The 17,147-nt window shown below is 46.1% G+C and overlaps 1 protein-coding gene across 1 annotated transcript; it reads left to right on the top strand.

Annotated features, from left to right (window-relative positions):
• The first annotated feature begins 547 nt into the window (after positions 1-547).
• On the top strand, positions 548-10,669 carry NAA20 (N-alpha-acetyltransferase 20, NatB catalytic subunit). Its single transcript, XM_054984599.1, has 6 exons — positions 548-726; positions 2,129-2,153; positions 3,782-3,872; positions 5,748-5,883; positions 8,679-8,824; positions 10,218-10,669. The coding sequence occupies exons 1-6, from the start codon at positions 674-676 to the stop codon at positions 10,301-10,303; spliced, it is 537 nt and encodes a 178-aa protein (XP_054840574.1). The 5' UTR covers positions 548-673; the 3' UTR covers positions 10,304-10,669.
• The last annotated feature ends 6,478 nt before the right edge of the window (positions 10,670-17,147 follow it).

Genomic DNA, 17,147 nt, shown 5'->3' on the forward strand with positions numbered 1-17,147 from the left:
GGACTCTATGGCATTATACCATGCTGAGGTCCCTGTCCTCCCCAAACCCTGCCCTCTCCAGGCTTCACCTCCCAAATCTCCAGGAATTTCTCAACCTGGAGCTGGCAACCCTACTTCCACTTTTTCTGGCATTATTGACTTTTCCAGAGAGTCTTGTCTTCTCATGATCTGACCAAGGTACAGTAGCCTCATTTTGTCATTTTAGCTTCTAGGGAGTATTCAGGCTGGATTTTGTCGTTTTGGCCGTCCATGGTAGCAGCAGCACATTTCAAATGAATCAGTGTTCTTCCTGTCAGCTTTCTTCACTGTCCAATTGATCTCTGTAACCTGGAGATCAGTTGTGATTCTAGGAAATATTCAGCCACCACCTGGAAGTTGGCAACCTGAGCTCTTGTTAACGCCTGATATTTGTGTAAAATGGAGTCCTCCCTGATGGGAAAAAAGGCGCTAGGGGGCGCTGTCGGCTTCGACTCGGCCCTGGGAAGACGCTCTATCTCCCTCCTTCCAGATCTGAGCGCGCAGACGCCAAGAGGAGTAGCTTCGCGCTGGCCGACCATCCCGCCCCCTCCTTCCGGGCGGTTGCCCGGCAACCTCCTCAGCTGGAGCCGGGGTAGGCCGCAGCCTGCCTCTGCAGCGCCGGTTCGGCCGCCCCTGTAGAGGAGAGGAAGCAGCCATGACTTCGCTGCGGGCTTTCACCTGCAACGACCTCTTCCGCTTCAACAATATGTGAGGCTGGGACGGGACGGGGCTGGCTGTGGGGGTCACGGGCGGGACCCGCGGCAGCAGCCACCAGGCCGCGGGCGAAGCCGCTCCGCTTACCTTGGGCCAGGGCGGACTTTTCCTCTTTTTCCTGATTGACGCTAAGCACTTGTTTCCTGCTTCTTGGTGTGTGTGTGTGTGTGTGGGGGGGGGGGTGTCAATTCAATGTAGGGCCTCGGTGAACGCTTGGCTGTCGGGTGCCAACCTCCAGGTGTTGGCTGGAGATCTGGAATTACCGCTGAGCTCCAAGTGGCAGAGCTCAGCTCCCTGGAGAAACTGGCTGCTTTGGAGGGTGGACTCAGTGGCATCATACCCCACTGGAGGCCCCTCTCCTCCCTAAACTGCGTCCTCCCAGGCTCCACCCCCCGAATCTCCCGGAATTTCCCACCCCGGAGCTGGCAGCCGTACTTGGCAGCCACACCCCCCCTTCCTTTTGTTGCTTTTCTCTTCTCAGACGAACAAAATCTGTGGTCGGGCGTGAGCTTTCATGAGCCACAGCTCTGAAGTATCTGAAGAAGTGAGCTGTGGCTCACGAAAGCTCATCAACTACCACAAATTTTGTTCGCCTTATAGGTGCTACTGGACTCTTGCTCTTTTCTACTGCTATAGACAGACTAACATGGCTGCCCATCTTGATCTTTTCAGCATGTAGAATTGGCCTCCCATGGCTGTCAAGTTACAATGAATGCATGTACAATTCAAGTCCTGGTTGAGGCCATTCTTTTATCGTTTTAGGAGCCTCCCTACCTGTCTCCCGCTAGGGAGGTGACGAAATCATCTGCCCCCCTATGAGTGCAATCACTAGAATATTATTAATTGAGGGCTCCCACCCCCTTTTGTTTACATTATGATTGGGAAATTGGAGGAGACCACCATCTGAGATGTTGTTCTATGTATTCATGGTTCTTTGGATTTTTAAATATATTCATACGTTTTAAACATTTATTGAGCATTTTATTGTACCCCATCCTGAGCCTGTTCGCAGGGAGGGTGGGCTAAAAATCAAATCAATCAATAAAAATAAATAAAAATACTGAATCTTTCTTTCTATGTGCATTGAAAGATCCTCATGTTATGTTCAATGCAGGTACAGCTGAATGTGTGATGGAAACTGCACATTTATCCAGTTTTGTTTGTAAAGTAAATGAGTGTTGGATCTCTTTAACAGATTTGTGCATCTCTAGGTGGGATGTACATGGTTCACTGTAATATGTGAACAGGTTAGTGTGGTTTGATTGGGGGAGTGTAAGTCTGGACAGGATGAGAGGGATGCCTCTTCCCAAGGCCTAAAAGAGGAACAATATTCATCCCCAGCTTCAACCTTGTCCTTTCCTCCATGTTTTAACTGGTTCTCCTTGTTTTCCTGCAGCAACTTGGATCCTCTCACAGAGACCGTATCCTTTTCACACTGAAGAGTGTCAGTCATGGGCGGGTGGATGGGTGGGCGAGGTGCTTTTATACATTATATGACCGCAAACTCACATATACTGCTGACTTTGTTGGACAGCTGCTGACAGTCCTAGCATCAAACAAGTTCATCTGTATTTTCATTTTACTTCTCAGCAGTGGGAACTCAAAGCAGTTTGCGTTGCTCTCCTCTCCTCAGTCTTGTCCTCACAGCAACCATGTGAGGTACATTAAGCTGAGTTTGTGTGACTGGTATATAGTCACCCAGTAAGCTTCCATGACAGCAAGCGCCTGTGGCCAAGTGGGGATTGGAACCCGGGTCTCCCATATCCTAGTCTCTTAAACCACTATACCACATTGGCTCATGTTTGTAAAAATATTGGTGTCTGTATGTGTGTTCACGCATCATGTTCTCAGTGTGCATCTGTAAAAATTTGCATCAGTTGCCCTTTAAAAAGTATAATGCATGGAGCAGTCTTGAAAAATTCCTTGTTTATTTGTCTGTATTTTAATATTGATATTTATATGCTTGCTTTCCCCCTGAGCAGTATGGGAATGGCTGCTCTGTATCAACGCTAGGCTGTTGTAGTGCCACTAAAATTTTTATCAGTTGATGATAATGCTTCAGTAGCAGCGGCACCTGTTGTTATTTCTATAGCATATTGTTATAGATTATATTGGAGACAATCGGGTTGAAAAGTAGATATAAATAAATTTCCAGCCCCCTACTTACAACAACAGCAGAATTAACATATATATTGGACTTCTGGATGATCAAATAATTTCACTTACATTATTGTCTTTACGGTACCCTATTTATTATATTTATATTTGTAGTTGTGGGCACGGAGACAGAGGGAGGCTTGCTTTTAGGGTTCACTTGTAAACTCATGACGGAGATGAAGTTCAGTCCGAGAGCTTTGTGATGCATAGTTCAGTAGTCTCTTCAAATATCCTAAGCTAAAAGAGGCATAAGTAGGTAGTTCCAGATTTTGTTCTGACAGTCTTTTAGTATTTTTTGAGATGTAATAAAGGATGTTAGGAGTTTGAAGACAAATAATAATAACTTAGTATTGATCTAGCACATTCCAGTTGGTCAAACTGCTTGCAGGAGTCTTGTAGTGTTGATCAGTAGTATCGCCGTGGATTTGCAGCTCAGCGCCTGGGACCATTGTGTAAGGTCAAAATAACAACATCATTGCTTAGGTGAATTCTGAAGCTGTAAAGCAGTGCTGATATACAACTCGTGTTCTTCTGTGAGGTGCAAGCAGAAGTCTCTTCCACGCTCAGGTAGCAGTATGTGTGAAACTGCTTTATTCTAAGCTAGGCTAATTCAGTATTATCTTGTCTGGCTGGCAGCAGCTCTCTATGGTCTCAAGTGGTTTGGGTTTTTGTTTTTGTTTGTATCTGCTGCCAGTAGCCTTCTGTTGGAGATGCCAGGGACTGAACCCGCCATCTTCTGAATGCACAGCAGGTGGCGTCTCGGTGAGTTACACTCCCTAGCCAGCACAAAACTTTGGAGTTAAGTATTAACAGTTACTTCAGTACTTTACTTTGTGCATTTTAAACATTTTGCTTGTTGAGGTAAAATTTTCTTAACCTAGAATATTTGTAGTATGGAATTCCATTTTACTTGCAGTACTTGGCGCACTGGCCAGAGTATTTTATTGTTGCGGAAGCACCTGGTGGAGAACTAATGGGTTACAGTAAGTAGAATTTTTCCTTTGTTGCTGGGAGTAAATCTTTCTCTCATCTTTAAATTCCCTACCTGGAAGTAAACCTCATTTGATTTCATTGTTATTTGCTCACAAATAAATATGCTTATGATCGCAACTTTTGGCTGCAATCCTAAGGACAGTTTCCTGGAACCAGGGCTTTTTTTCAGCGGGAACGTGGTGGAACGGAGTTCCGGCACCTCTTGAAAATGGTCACATGGCTGGTGGCCCCGCCCCCTGATCTCCAGACAGAGGGGAGTTGAGATTGTGCCTGTGGCGTGGAGGACAATCTCAACTCAATCTCAACTGGAGATCAGGGGGCGGGGCCACCAGCCATGTGACCATTTTCTCCGAGGGCAACCCACTGAGTTCCACCACCTCTTTTCCCAGAAAAAAAGCCCTGCCTGGAACTAAGCCTCATTGGACTTACATGGGACTTTCTTCCCATGAGACTTACTTCTGAATAGATCTGCATAGATTGCTCCCCTAGTTATTTTCCTGTTTGCTTTTTAAACAAGGAAGTCTGTTGTTTGTGAATCTATGGTCATAGTTACATGAATCTGCTAATTTTGTGTAACCTGATAGTGATGGGGGGTGGCGGAATGGGTGCTGGCTCTCAGTCCGGGCAACTGAGCCGCCGTCAATGGCCTGCTAGCCCCGCTATCCGCTTCCCACTGTCTCTGGTGGGCGTGGTTCACACTTTTCATCGCTGCCACCACTCACTGAATTGTACACCGCCTGACTGAGGGGCAGTGAGACCCCTCTGGCTGAATTTCCTTACTGGGAAATGAATTACCCAATCTTCGGTTGGGCCCTGGAGAATTGGCAACCCACCAAGGTCTGGCCTGATCAGTTCTCCCGGGCTCCCTCCCTTCCTGTAGCGTGCCAAGTGGGGGAGCTTACGTGGTCACAGCACCACAAGGTCCTTTATATTCCAAAAAAGTGTAATTTATTAACTATATACAGAGCACTACATACAAAGCAGGTAAAGGCACAACACATAGGGGTAGACCCCCCCCCCCGTTCAGAACTCATAGGGCAGAAAATCAAACTGAGGAGAACAGCCGTCTGCTTTCCCTACCACACTGTTCCCTGCTCTACCTTAAGGGGGTGGTGGGGGTCTCAGGGAAGGTTCCCCCTTTATTCCCTTTCTGCTGCCTCCCAGGCCCTCCACATTTAGGGCCCAGGCAACCGGGTCTCACCCAGCAGCAGGAGCCTCTCCTTCTTCAACCAAGAAGGCAACTAACCTTTCCCTCAGCATAGGCTGGGTATATCTATTCAGGCTCCACCCCTTATTTTTCCCGCACTTTCTTGGCCCGGGGCAGCTGGGAGTTGTAGTCCAGGAAGAAGGGCATCCCATACCAAGACTCCTGCAGGCCCCTCCCTGGCCCTACAGCCCATTAACCCTCATGGGGAACATTTTTTTCCTTTTTAAAACAGATTAACTGCAACCAGCACTCATCTCACCCTTGGCAACCATTTTGTTACAAGGGTAATAAAGAAGCTCCACTACTTAACCACCTATGTTTGCCCCCCTTCTGAGTGTTGTCCACATGACAACTGGAAACATTTTCTTAAATATAAATAAAAACTTAGCACCTCAGGATCTTGAATTTTTTGGCAAATGCCAACTTCTGTAGTGTGAGGAATCACAGAATCTGTACAGCCCTGGCCTTTAGGTCTAATATGAGGCCTAGTGAATCAGCCTAGCTCTGTAGTGCAACGTTTTTTCTAGCATTGTGGCATACTAAAAAGGCTGCAACTGTGAGCTTGTAAATTAGCACCAGCAATAGTCATTGCCCTTTTAGAGATGTTAGCAGGAGAGCCGCTGTTCATATGCGCTAACTCATGCTACTTTGTGCGCAGTTATGGGGAAAGCTGAAGGTTCAGTGGCCAGAGAGGAATGGCATGGCCACGTTACAGCCCTCTCTGTTGCTCCTGAATTTCGCCGGCTCGGTTTGGCTGCTAAGCTAATGGAGCTCCTTGAGGAAATATCAGAAAGGTGAGTCCTGTTTACTAAAGATCTTATCACTAAGCTGTAAGCAAGCATGCCAGTTCAGTAATGTATCAGTCTGTGGAAATTCTGGGTAAATTTCCTGGGTGTTCTGTTGAATAGGAAACATAGTATTATGTGCTACTTAGACCACACCAAGACTGGATGGTACAGTCTTCCACCCTCTCCTCAAGGCAAGGGAAGTAGATGCCTGCTTTACCTCTGGAAGGTCTCTCCAGAGCAGAGGGAGGCAACCAAAAATGTCTGGGTAGCAGCAGAACACACCCTGGCCAGAGACAGAGCAGCCCAAAGGCCCTGTTAGCAGAGCACAGTTGCTACATTGGGCAGGCCATCCTTCAGATATGTGGGTCTCAAGGCATGAGGGGCTTTAGAGGTAAGCAGTAGCAACTAGACTTGGATCTGGAAACAAATTAGCACCTAGTGAAGGGAGGTAAGACTGCCATAATCTCTTCTTTACAACTGGCCCCGCATAGTAAACAGGCTGCCAGATTCTGCACCACTTGAAGTTTCTAAGCTATCTTCAAGGATAGCCCTACATAGAGTGTGTTATTGTAACCAGAGTTTGAATTTATCGTACTGTGGATCAGCATAAGACAGATCCTGTGTCTGCAGATAAGGGGCACGCCTCTGTGCCCGATGGAGTTGCTAAAATACATTCTTTGCTTAGGAGTTCTTAGGATGTCCGGGCCCTGCAGGGTTCCTAAGCATGGCATCCTTTCAGGAGAGCTGTGCTCTGTCTGCAGTTGGAAGCCAAATTCCCACTACGGCAGCAGTCTCACCCAGGGCCAGCGCCACCATTGAGGCGGTGAGGCGGGCGCCTGAGGCACCGGACGGGGTGCCAGGGGCGGAGGCATGCGCCACTGAGCTGGTGTGCCTGGCCCGTGGCTGCTACACCCGGCCAGCCCCGTGCCGCCACCACTGCCACATGCCCCTGGTGGGCGCAGCAGCCACGGGCCAGGCACAGCAGGCGGCCAGGGTGATGTGCGGAGCGCGGGCAGCCTCTGCGTGCTGCCCTAGCCACCCGCTGGCCAATGGGCCCGGCTTTTGCTGTGTGATGATGTCATCACACAGTCCGGGTGTGTGTGTGCGTGCGCTCTGCGTGCACGCGTGGGGATCGCCGCAGGTGCCAGAAACCCTGGTGCCGGCGGTGGTCTTGCCCAACCAGCTTCATCTCTCTCACTTGGATGCAACTGCAGCACTTTGTGCTTGGCTGCTTCTGCATTTGGACATTGGCACAGAACAGAGGTGGCAGCATCTGTTGGCTTGTTCATTGTAATGTGTAGCTGAGTATTAAAGATGCCCAAATCCAAAGCTCCGCACCATCTTATTCACAGGCTTGATAATGCTAAGCCATATAGGCGAAAGTGCTGACTCCTGCAGGACTCCCTTCACCAAATCCCATGGTTCTGACTCCTCATGCAGGAGTTGGGTCTGATTTAAAAGGGTATGAAGCCTCTCAGCCCTGTCCAAACCAGTTCCACTTGCTGTCTCAAGAGTGGCTCAATCCAGACGACATGCCAAACCATGCTTTGTGTGCTAGCTGTAGTTTAGGACCCCGATCATAGTTTGAGGTTCCAAGCAAGACAGACGAGACATGGATTAGAGCCGCCAGCCTGCTTTCATTTTCCATCTGGGGCTGCTTCAGAGACTTTAGTCCATAACTATGATTTGTCAGCCTGGACCTCATGAGAAAAAATCAGAGAGAGTCATGGTAGAACAAGCCAAGAACAAACCAAAAACCTGTGACTAGCTGACGAATTACATTCAAAAACAATCAGGGTGGATTTGATTTAAATCAGGTCATACGCACAGAAGATCTAAAGACTTGTGCAGTATTGTGCTCAAAAAGTTTCACTTTCATTTTGTACTGCTTGCCCCTCCCTCCTCACACTTAGTTTCTTCTTGTGCAGATCTATTCCACTCCAAACAATCAGAAAAATATTGTTTCTATTCACTGAACTTCTTGAAACTTAGCACTGGAGGGGTTGATTCTGTCTTCATAGGTTTGTAGAACAATAGGATTAAGGTCTTTTTCTCAACTCTGTTCATGTTATAACATTTTTGCTGTGAAGAAGAGGCATGTGATCTCTGCTGAGCTGACACAAATTCAGTTTTGAGAACTGCAAAACCAAGCATCTGTGATAATATCTTGTAGGCAGAGAAACTGCCCAATAATCTTACAAAAACCTCTGGAAGAGCATGACATTGTGAATGGCTTAATGGAATTTATTTACCAAAACAATTAAACATATACAGCCTTATTCTACATAATTAAAAACTAATCTTTATTTCATGATGGAATAACCTTTGGATGGTAATATATTTTCCTCAAAAAGCATTTTATTTTAAAAAATCTGATTTAAATTTAAAAAAATCCGATTTAAATAAAAAAAATCCGATTTTTTTATTTTTTTAAAAAAATCATTGATTTTTATCCACCCTGAAAACAATTTAAAGTGTAAGTATTCAAAAATAATCACTAATACAAAAATATGTAGCAAAACATTCATATATTATTTTAGTGCATGTAAAGAAGTGGAGTGTTCCAATAGCCAGGTTATTAAGATGTGTTCATAGTTCATAACTATGGTTCATAGTTAGACTTTAGACCGTTCTGTATGCTTAGGATGATGTTTGAATTGATACAGAGGTTGTATGTGTAATGTTGACATCTTTCTTCCCATAGATTTTTATATAGCCTCTTATGTTACATAGTACTGTTACAGATCTTGTAAGCTATTTTGCCTCAGTGCCTTATTTTTTCTCTCTCTTTCCTAATGAAGAAAGGGTGGATTTTTTGTGGACCTCTTTGTAAGAGTGTCAAATCAAGTTGCCGTGAATATGTACAAACAACTAGGCTACAGTGTTTACAGAACAGTGCTAGAATATTACTCTGCCAGCAATGGAGAACCTGATGAAGACGCTTATGGTGAGTGTTTGGAGTTCTAGTTGCATTTCAGACAAATGGGAGGGTCTGTGGGGTTTGAAACCCTTGGTGCTTTGCCGTAAAGATGTGTGTGGAACTGATTAATGTCAGTGTTTTCTAGAATAAGGGCAAAATCTAGTCTAAAGGACGCACTGTAAGGGTCTACTTAGTGGCAGTTATTTAAGCATGAACATAGCTCTGCCCCTGTGAAAGAAATGAGCCCTTAAAGAATTTACTTTTAGCAGTGTCATTTTTTGAATTCCCAGTTGCTATTGCTGGGTAAGTGGGCTACTGAGGCACAAGACAGACCTCCAGAGCATCATTCAGCTTATCCAAGGAAACACAGCATCAAAGAAATGGTGGTCTCAATGGCAACTTGACCATGGCTCTAGGACATCTGTTAATGTTTGTAGGAATCTTACACTCTGCTGCTGAGCATGATTTTCGCCCAACCATGAATAGAGAATGGAACCTGCAGGGCACAGCTCTCCAAAACACATGAGTAGACCCATTAGTGAATATTGTTACATTTCAGGCACCAAGAGGGACTTCAGGAACTGAATCATCTCTTCTGGCTGATGTAGAGAAAGACCTTCTTACTATTATAAAAGAGCAAGATTTGGGTGGACGCACCACAACCACCCACCTGAAACTTAGTATTATAAAGGTTCAGCAGTGCTGCTCTTATTTATTCTTATAATGAGTGCATTAGGCATTGTAAAGACAGTTTGGCTGGTCGAAATAGAAATTCACAGGTTGCCTCATTGGAAGCCTGGGGCTTGCCGAGTAAGGGCCAAGCTACAAGTGACGCCTGACACAGGTTGGACGCTTGTCAACTTCCCTCAAGTTTTGATGGGAAATGTAGGCGTCCTGGTCTTGCAGCTTGGCTCTCCATTTAATTGAAGTTTACAGAGCGGCAGTCTATGGGAGGGAGAACATGTGGTCAGGAGGGGCGTGCAGGCGTCGGGCTCTTGCCGAGCGCCCCCCTTCCCTTCTGCTGGGTGTGTGTGGGGGGGGGGCGGGTTGTAAACTTTAAATGGAGAGCCAAGCTGTAAGACCAGGATGCCTACATTTCCCATCAAAGCTGACAAATGTCCAACCTGTGTCAGGCATCACTTGTAGCTTGGCTCTTAGACAGCGGAGTTTGTGCTAGTCTGGCATGGCAGAGCAGAAGTGCTGCAAAGTGTCCTCTCTAACAGTCTCAAGGCGTCAAGAGGTGGAGGAATAATTACAGTCTATTCCTGCAGGAAGTGCCTGTTTCTTCTCCACCCCCTTCCTCCCCCAGTTACTTGTGCTATTTCAGTTTAAACTTAGCTTTGTGGATTATTTCCCACTGGCTTGTTTTGCAACATAAAATATTTTACTGATACTTGCGTTTGTTTCCACATGTTCACAGATATGAGGAAAGCCCTGTCCCGAGACACAGAGAAGAAATCAATTATACCATTACCTCATCCTGTCAGACCGGAAGACATTGAATAAGTGGAGGTTGGTTATTTATTCAGTGTGCTGAAAATAACATTGGAGACAGCTGGAAATAATTTCAGAGGACACGGCATCACTTAAAAAAAAGTAATTAGGAGTCTTGGAGCAATGAAGAGAGACTATGCAGATTTGAACTTTTGTTTTTAGGCTGTTTGGCAAAATCTTCTAATGCTGATGCAAAGCAGACTTATGACTTAAATCTTTTGTTTCAGATCCCAGTTGTTTTGAACTATTACTAGACTTCCAATTCTGATGAAGTATCACATCATCTTATAGGGCTTGGGGTCTTAAAATGAACATGGAAAAAAATAAAACCTGTAAATGCAAACCTATGTGCCTATAAATACCTTCATTTCGTAGATACTCCTGCCTCTGTAGTTCCTTCATACAAGTAATCCTGCAGCTGTTCTCTCTCCGTTTCCTGTTTCCTGTTTGGACATTGAGCATTAAAACTTCTTCTTGCAAACAGTTAACTTGAAAAGCGAATTCAATAAATCCCTAGTTTCAATCAAATGACTAGATGTGATACAGAGTTTCGCTTTTTTCATTGTTCCTCTGTTTCTGACAAAAACAGCAAAGTGCACAGTCGACAGTTCATGGCTGATGTCATTAATCTTTTTGAACATTTCAGAATCTTTCCTCCCACTGCCTGCTTCTCTTGAGGATAGACAGGGGCTAGTATGTGGGGTGGTTCAGGAAGGCAGTTGGGCCTTTGTGACATGTAGGGATATGTGTTTATGTAGTACTCAAAACTTGAACTGAACCCTGTTCATAAATATAGTTGTAGTTAACGCCTCTTGAAAAATTAGTTATGGAAGAAATGTGGCAGATACGTAACAGCTGCTAACAGAGTTGTATGCAGCTCTTGCTATCAAGAAAGCTTGTGCCTGATACATATGTTTTTCCAACGTATTCCTTTATCCCAGGCATATTGCTGGCTTCCTGGGCTTTGATTTAATAAGCTGTGGATCCAGTTGGGTTGCTGTTGGGTTCTTGGCTCCTCTGCCCACGAGGCATAGGAAAAACATTTTAGTTGCAGATGTTGGAATATTGTTAGGCAGCACTGCAAGTTAGGCAGGATCTGGCAGATGTTGGCTTGCTTCTCCCTGTGACGGCAGACAAGGCCAACTTGTTTGCTTGCACTGAGGGGCATCCAGGCAGGCTGAGCTGCATAATCTCCTCCATAGTTGCCAGTTAATATTTGCCATGCAGGCCTAATTGTTACTGGAAGTGGTCTCCTTGCAATAAGTATGATTTGTGGGGGGAATTAGCGCGCAAGGAGGATAGCTATATGAGAGGCCGGTAACTGGGATCTATCACCGGTGTGTACCAGGTCCCTTCCAAAATAGCAAACGAGGCTGGTTCTTAAGGTCAAGCAGTAACTTTTATTAAAGAACAAACCTTCATGCACATACATGCAAATTACTGGGGAAAATAATTATACACACAGAGTCCTAGGAAATGTAGCCAGAAATTGGGAACAGAGAGAGGGAGTAAATATATCTACCTATCCTGGAGAAGGGATCCAGTCCATGGGGGAAGAGAGTAGCCTCGAATGCCAGCATCCTCAGCCAAGAGAGCAAGAGGCTTAGGGAAGTGACCCTAAGGGAGAAGCCAGAAGGCTTGCGCGATTTGAATGAGGCCAGGGCTCGGCCTTTATAGGTAAAATGTGCCCTGAGGTGGGAGAACCCACCTAGCAGTCAGAACAAAGACTACAACGGTCAGTTCCTGCGTTTAACAAAAGATATGATTGCCTTGAGTGGTAGCTGCCGGGGCGTGTGAATAGTTTTACAAATGTAAAACTAGTTTTAGAGCTGCACAAAAAGGGACAGTTTGCTGAAGAAGTCCACCGGAGCTAAGTTAATGAATTTAGGTGGGGAATGCACTGTTCCAGGAACGACTGTATATACTTTTGAATGTCATTTGATTAGCTCTTCTTCAATCATGGACAGGAGAACTCATCACGGAAGGAGGGAAAGGAATGTGCTAAGTGGGGATGACTCTGCGAGACTGTTGCACTGTGCTCCTTGGGGGCTGGGATAGATAGTAAATCCAATCGCTTCTCAATCACTCTGCATTCCAGTGCAGCATTCCATGCATGCCGTATGTTCCCGGGCAGGATGTAGCAACTGTTAGAGGCTCTTTGGTGGCAATACAGTAGCCATTTTTAAACTCCAGAGGCCTGTACGCTGTTAATATCACAACCAGCCATATAAAAACTGCTGTTAAGATGGCGGAGGCCGGGCTGACTGCTTACAATTCCACCCCCCCCCCTTGAAAGTTGCGCCACTTTGCTGGGCAACTTTTAGGTGCTCTGGCCAGGTCTATATCAAGGAGAGAGGGAGCAAGACTGAGGATTAGGAGCAGAGCTATCAACTGCCATTATAAGCACAAAAGGACAATTCGGAAAGCCACATTATACAAGAATCCTTTGGTAGCTGAATAAGACTGAGAGCGGGACCACAAGTGACGCCTGACACAGGTTGGACACTTGCCAGCTTCCCTCAAGTTTTGATGGGAAATGTAGGCAGCTTGGCGGAATGTTGGACAAGTGACAGTTGAAAAGTCCATTCGACAGCAGTCAGAGAGTCAAGCTGCAAGACCAGGATGCCTACATTTCCCATCAAAACTTGAGGGAAGCTGACAAGTGTCCAACCTGTGTCAGGCGTCACTTGTGGTCCCGTTCTGAGTTCCAGTTAAAAGGAAAGAGATGGCAAATGCTGAGAATGTGTTCCTCCTCTGCTGCCTTGAATCTGAGTGCAACAGAGCAGGGGTCTAAACTGAAAGCAAAACATTCTAACTCTTAAGTAAATGGAAACAATTTTAACTTAAGGCAGTAATTCGAATTAAATCAAATGCAGTGTAACAGGAACTGAAATAATTTCAAAGTAAAGCAACAAAGCAATCAATGGCAAAACAGTCAATGAACGCACTCACAGTAAATGGAGACGGGCAGACTATCTGCAACCGTGTACATGTCGGGGAGGGTAGAGCTTTTACATCCCCCCACCCCAGTAACTGGAAATAAACCAGCGTCCAGTGATTTGGGTAGTAAAGAAGTCTAAGGGCTTGGTGGTCCGAGCGGCAGGATCGTGAGGGCCAGCTGGCTCAAACGACAAGCGCAATTCATGGCAGCTCAAACCCGCCCCCCCCCCCATTCCAAAAGCGTGGAAGGGGCGGCTGGTGGAGGCAAGCAAAATGAGAGTCCAAATGTCTTCAAGTGATCCAAGGCACTGAGGCTGTGGAGCAGGCACTTGCTCGGGCAAAGGCTCAGGCAAAGAGTTGGCGACAATGGTCTGGTTGGCAGCAGTGGTTTGGTGAAGACATCTGGGCTTGGAAAAGGCTGCTGGGCTTGAACACAGGCACTGGGGCTTTGGAAAAGCAGCAGGCTTGGAAAGCCAGCGGGGCTGGACCAGCGGCAGGCTTGAAAGGATCCTCCTCGGAGAGACATCGGCTCTGACAGGAGCAGGCACACAGTTCTGCAGGGCTGGCGTTAGCTACATGAGGTTGGCGCACCGTGGCCAAGCATCTGGGGGCAGGCAGCATCACTGGAGTGGCAGGCCACTGCTTCTGATCTTCGGGCACAGCGTGTGGTGGGGCTGCAGCTTCTGGCTTGCCTGTTTTAGAGCACAGACTGAAAGAGATTAGCAGGGCTTCACAGCCACCTGGGGCGTGAAGCGGAGCAATTGGGGCTGTCCAGAAGCCTCTGGCGCCCAATGAAACTTGGGTTAAAGGGGCAGTGTCCCCAAAAATATCTCAAGGTAGCAAAGGGGGGGGCTGGTCACCCTGACCAGTTTTAAAAGATAAGAAGAAAAGGAGAAGGGGGAGCAGCAGTGGCCATAGGCACCGCAGCGGGCTATATTGCTCAGGGTCTAACTGAGCAGGTTGGCATCTCACTCGCTGGGTGAGAGAAATCAAAAGAATACTAACAGCATTTGGAAAAGGGAAACAGCAAACCATAGTATGGCAAAAAAGGAAAGGAGAAGGGAAAACTTCCTGCTGCTATGCAGGTCAGCCTCAAGGCAAATTGCTCAGGAGTAAAAGGACACACTAATTCTCTATACCTTCATCACAAACTGTTCTCGAAAATACCTCTAACCATCTTTGCACATATCAAAACCTTCATAAGCACACTTTCCAATGGCCAGCTCTATTTTAGTGGGGCTAAGCACGTGATTCTACTTTTTAAGGTTAAGTTTCTACTTGACAACCCAGATGGGGAAATAACTGAAATAGTAGCAAAGCTTCTCTACAGCGCCATGGCTATACGCCCTGGACAAGTAATATTTTATACTGGTTTTACTGCACTGTTGCCCTGCTCCTTTCTGTAATTTTAATCTCACTTTGTTTCTGTATTTAAAATTTTATATTTTATATATGCCAATAAAGCCTTGCTTGACTAATAAAATATTTTCTGTTCCCTATTTATGTTTAGGAGTTCCTGGACTTTATTTTGCAACTCTGCCAGGTTTTCCTTAGGTGTTTCTGGCAACGTTGGTGCTGGGTTCTGGGTGCAAAATATGATCTTTCCCATTTCTCCTTTTAAGTTTGGGCAAATTTAGCTTCCTGGGCTATGGAGAATAAGGTCACTAGCAATGGCTGTGACAAATAGGAGCAGAGAGGGTTAACACAGCCCCTGGGCTTTAAGGTGGGGCAGCTGTTTTTGACTCTCTTAAGGAGGTCTTGAGGAGGACAGAAGTGAGCCATGTCTCTTAAGTTCTGCCCATACCAATCTCTTAGGGCCCTGGTTAAAAGACTCTGTTCGAATTTCGCTGAGTTCCTGGCTCCCTTTCGGCAGTCAGTCAGTTACACCTGTGAAGTGCCCCCCCCCACCAGAAAGTCACAGTCACCTGGGAAAAGAGGTCCCAACTGGTCCCGATAATTTTTCCTGGCTTCAGTGGCAGGCCAATGCACAGTTTCTCCAACTTCCCCTCTCTGGGGAGCTTCTCTATTTGTAGTGTGTTTCCATCACTTTATTTTTAATTAGAGGTACAGGGGTATATTTTACACAGTCTGGATTATGGTGGTATTTGGCCAAGGAATCAACAGACAAGCAGGTCAAGAGACAGCGTCCTGGAAAGCCACTGGAATGAATACAGGTGATCAGCTCCCTATGTTAACCCAGAGTACTTCGTCGACTCTCTAACAGAACACAGCATCTCTCCTACTACCCCACCTCTCTGCCTATAAATTTTTGGGCAGCCAGAAATTCAGCTACCTGTCTTCCTTTAATTGTTGTTTGGGGGAAGATACTCTATCATGGGTGGCCTTTGTAGTAACGGGCCATTTCTAGTTTGGAGGCTTCCTTTCTCCAAAACTAAATCATATTTTTCGAACTTCAACCATCATCCCTTTTACTCAATTTTAGCAACACGTTTATCCTATCTCGGGTGGCCATTTTAATGTTCCAAATCAGAGTTTTAGCAGAAAAATCAGTCCCCTGGACAATACAACAACTAAGCCTTTGCCTGCATCCACTAGGTCTGAGGTCCCTTGCTGGGAGACCTAGCAAAAGAGGGGGCCAGGATGAACTCTTAGCAGAAGGGCTGTTTCACCTAACCGCAATCAAATTCAACCTCCAAATGCACACACTAACACACCAAGCAACTTCCCCAGCTACTGAACTGGTCAGAAGTTGGAGGCAGAGGGGGCAAGTCAGCGCATAACTCAAGTACGGTGCACGTTTCACAAACAAAACAGGCCACATCTGCTACTGCTGTTTCCCCAGTACCAGGGGTTAACACCAGGCCACAGACTGTGTCCTGGGCCGTCTGCCAGACCACCACCCAGCCTGGAAATGCCCACAACATACACCCTCCTAAAGCAGCCCAGGGTCCCTTGAGGAGCAAGGGGCCCTTCTGACACACAGTTTGCACACCCACACACAAACAGAGGGAAGAGATTGCAGCTGCTATCCCTGCTGGGTGGCAAGAAGGTACTTCCTACCGTTCCTCATGCACACAAATACAAAAATCCCTTACACAAAATCCTCTTTTGTTCTTTCTGTTTTCCTTTAGGTTTAGAATTCAAACACTACTTTCCGAAATTCTCCTTCTAAAGTGTTCAAGGGACCAAGAGCTCTAAAATACTGAGGATCTCATATTTTCTTTTCTAGTTTACTTCTTCGGCTTCCTTACACTAGGATCCTCCCTTAAATTTCCTTTCATGCTACTGCCTTTCTTATCCTTTTAAAGTTTACCTTTTGCACTAGATGTTCTAAGATCGAGGGTTATTAGAAACCATCTGGGAGGTTCTACAGCCCATCGAGTTACTGGGAAGCGCTGGATATTCTGGAATCCAGGCGGGGTCCTGTCCAGGGAATTCTACAGCCTGCCAGGTGTGAACTTAATTGAAACACATTTGCCCACAAACAGACCACATCTTTCTGCTTGCAGCCTCTTTGGCTCCTGGGCTTGCTTTGTCAAGCCCCAAAGCCTATTCCGTATATATATATATATTTTATTTTCCCTATCCATTTCTCAGATGTGTTCAAGCTGGGCTCTGCCTGAACATTTCAAAAACAGGTCTAGACGGGAGGGGTTCTTATTGCCACTCCCTCTACGTGGCTGTGTTCAACCCTTGGGGTTCTTAACAAATCCCCTACCGTGACCAGGAGGCCCACGGACCTAGACAAACGACAATCACTCAGGGATGTTTTTAACCCTTGGTGTTACTGTCCTGTAATCTTACAAGGGGGGAATACGAACTCAATGGAATTGCGGAAGAGGGAAAAGAGAGAAGGTGCCATACTGAGCTACTTGTCAGATCAGAGGGGTAAAGAACTTGATTCCATTCCCTGGCTACATGTCCACTTCTTGAGTTGTTCAAACCTTGGACTTCA

The sequence above is a fragment of the Eublepharis macularius genome, chromosome 7 (assembly GCF_028583425.1).
Source record: "Eublepharis macularius isolate TG4126 chromosome 7, MPM_Emac_v1.0, whole genome shotgun sequence".
Lineage (NCBI taxonomy): Eukaryota > Metazoa > Chordata > Lepidosauria > Squamata > Eublepharidae > Eublepharis > Eublepharis macularius.

What these genes read in the sequence shown, in the direction of transcription:
- NAA20 (XM_054984599.1), top strand. Translation starts at nt 674, where the DNA reads ATGACTTCGCTGCGGGCTTTCACCTGCAACGACCTCTTCCGCTTCAAC. An exon ending in CTCTTCCGCTTCAACAATAT is followed by an intron (nt 727 to 2,128) that starts GTGAGGCTGGGA and finishes GTTTTCCTGCAG; the next exon opens with CAACTTGGATCCTCTCACAG. An exon ending in ACCTGATGAAGACGCTTATG is followed by an intron (nt 8,825 to 10,217) that starts GTGAGTGTTTGG and finishes ACATGTTCACAG; the next exon opens with ATATGAGGAAAGCCCTGTCC.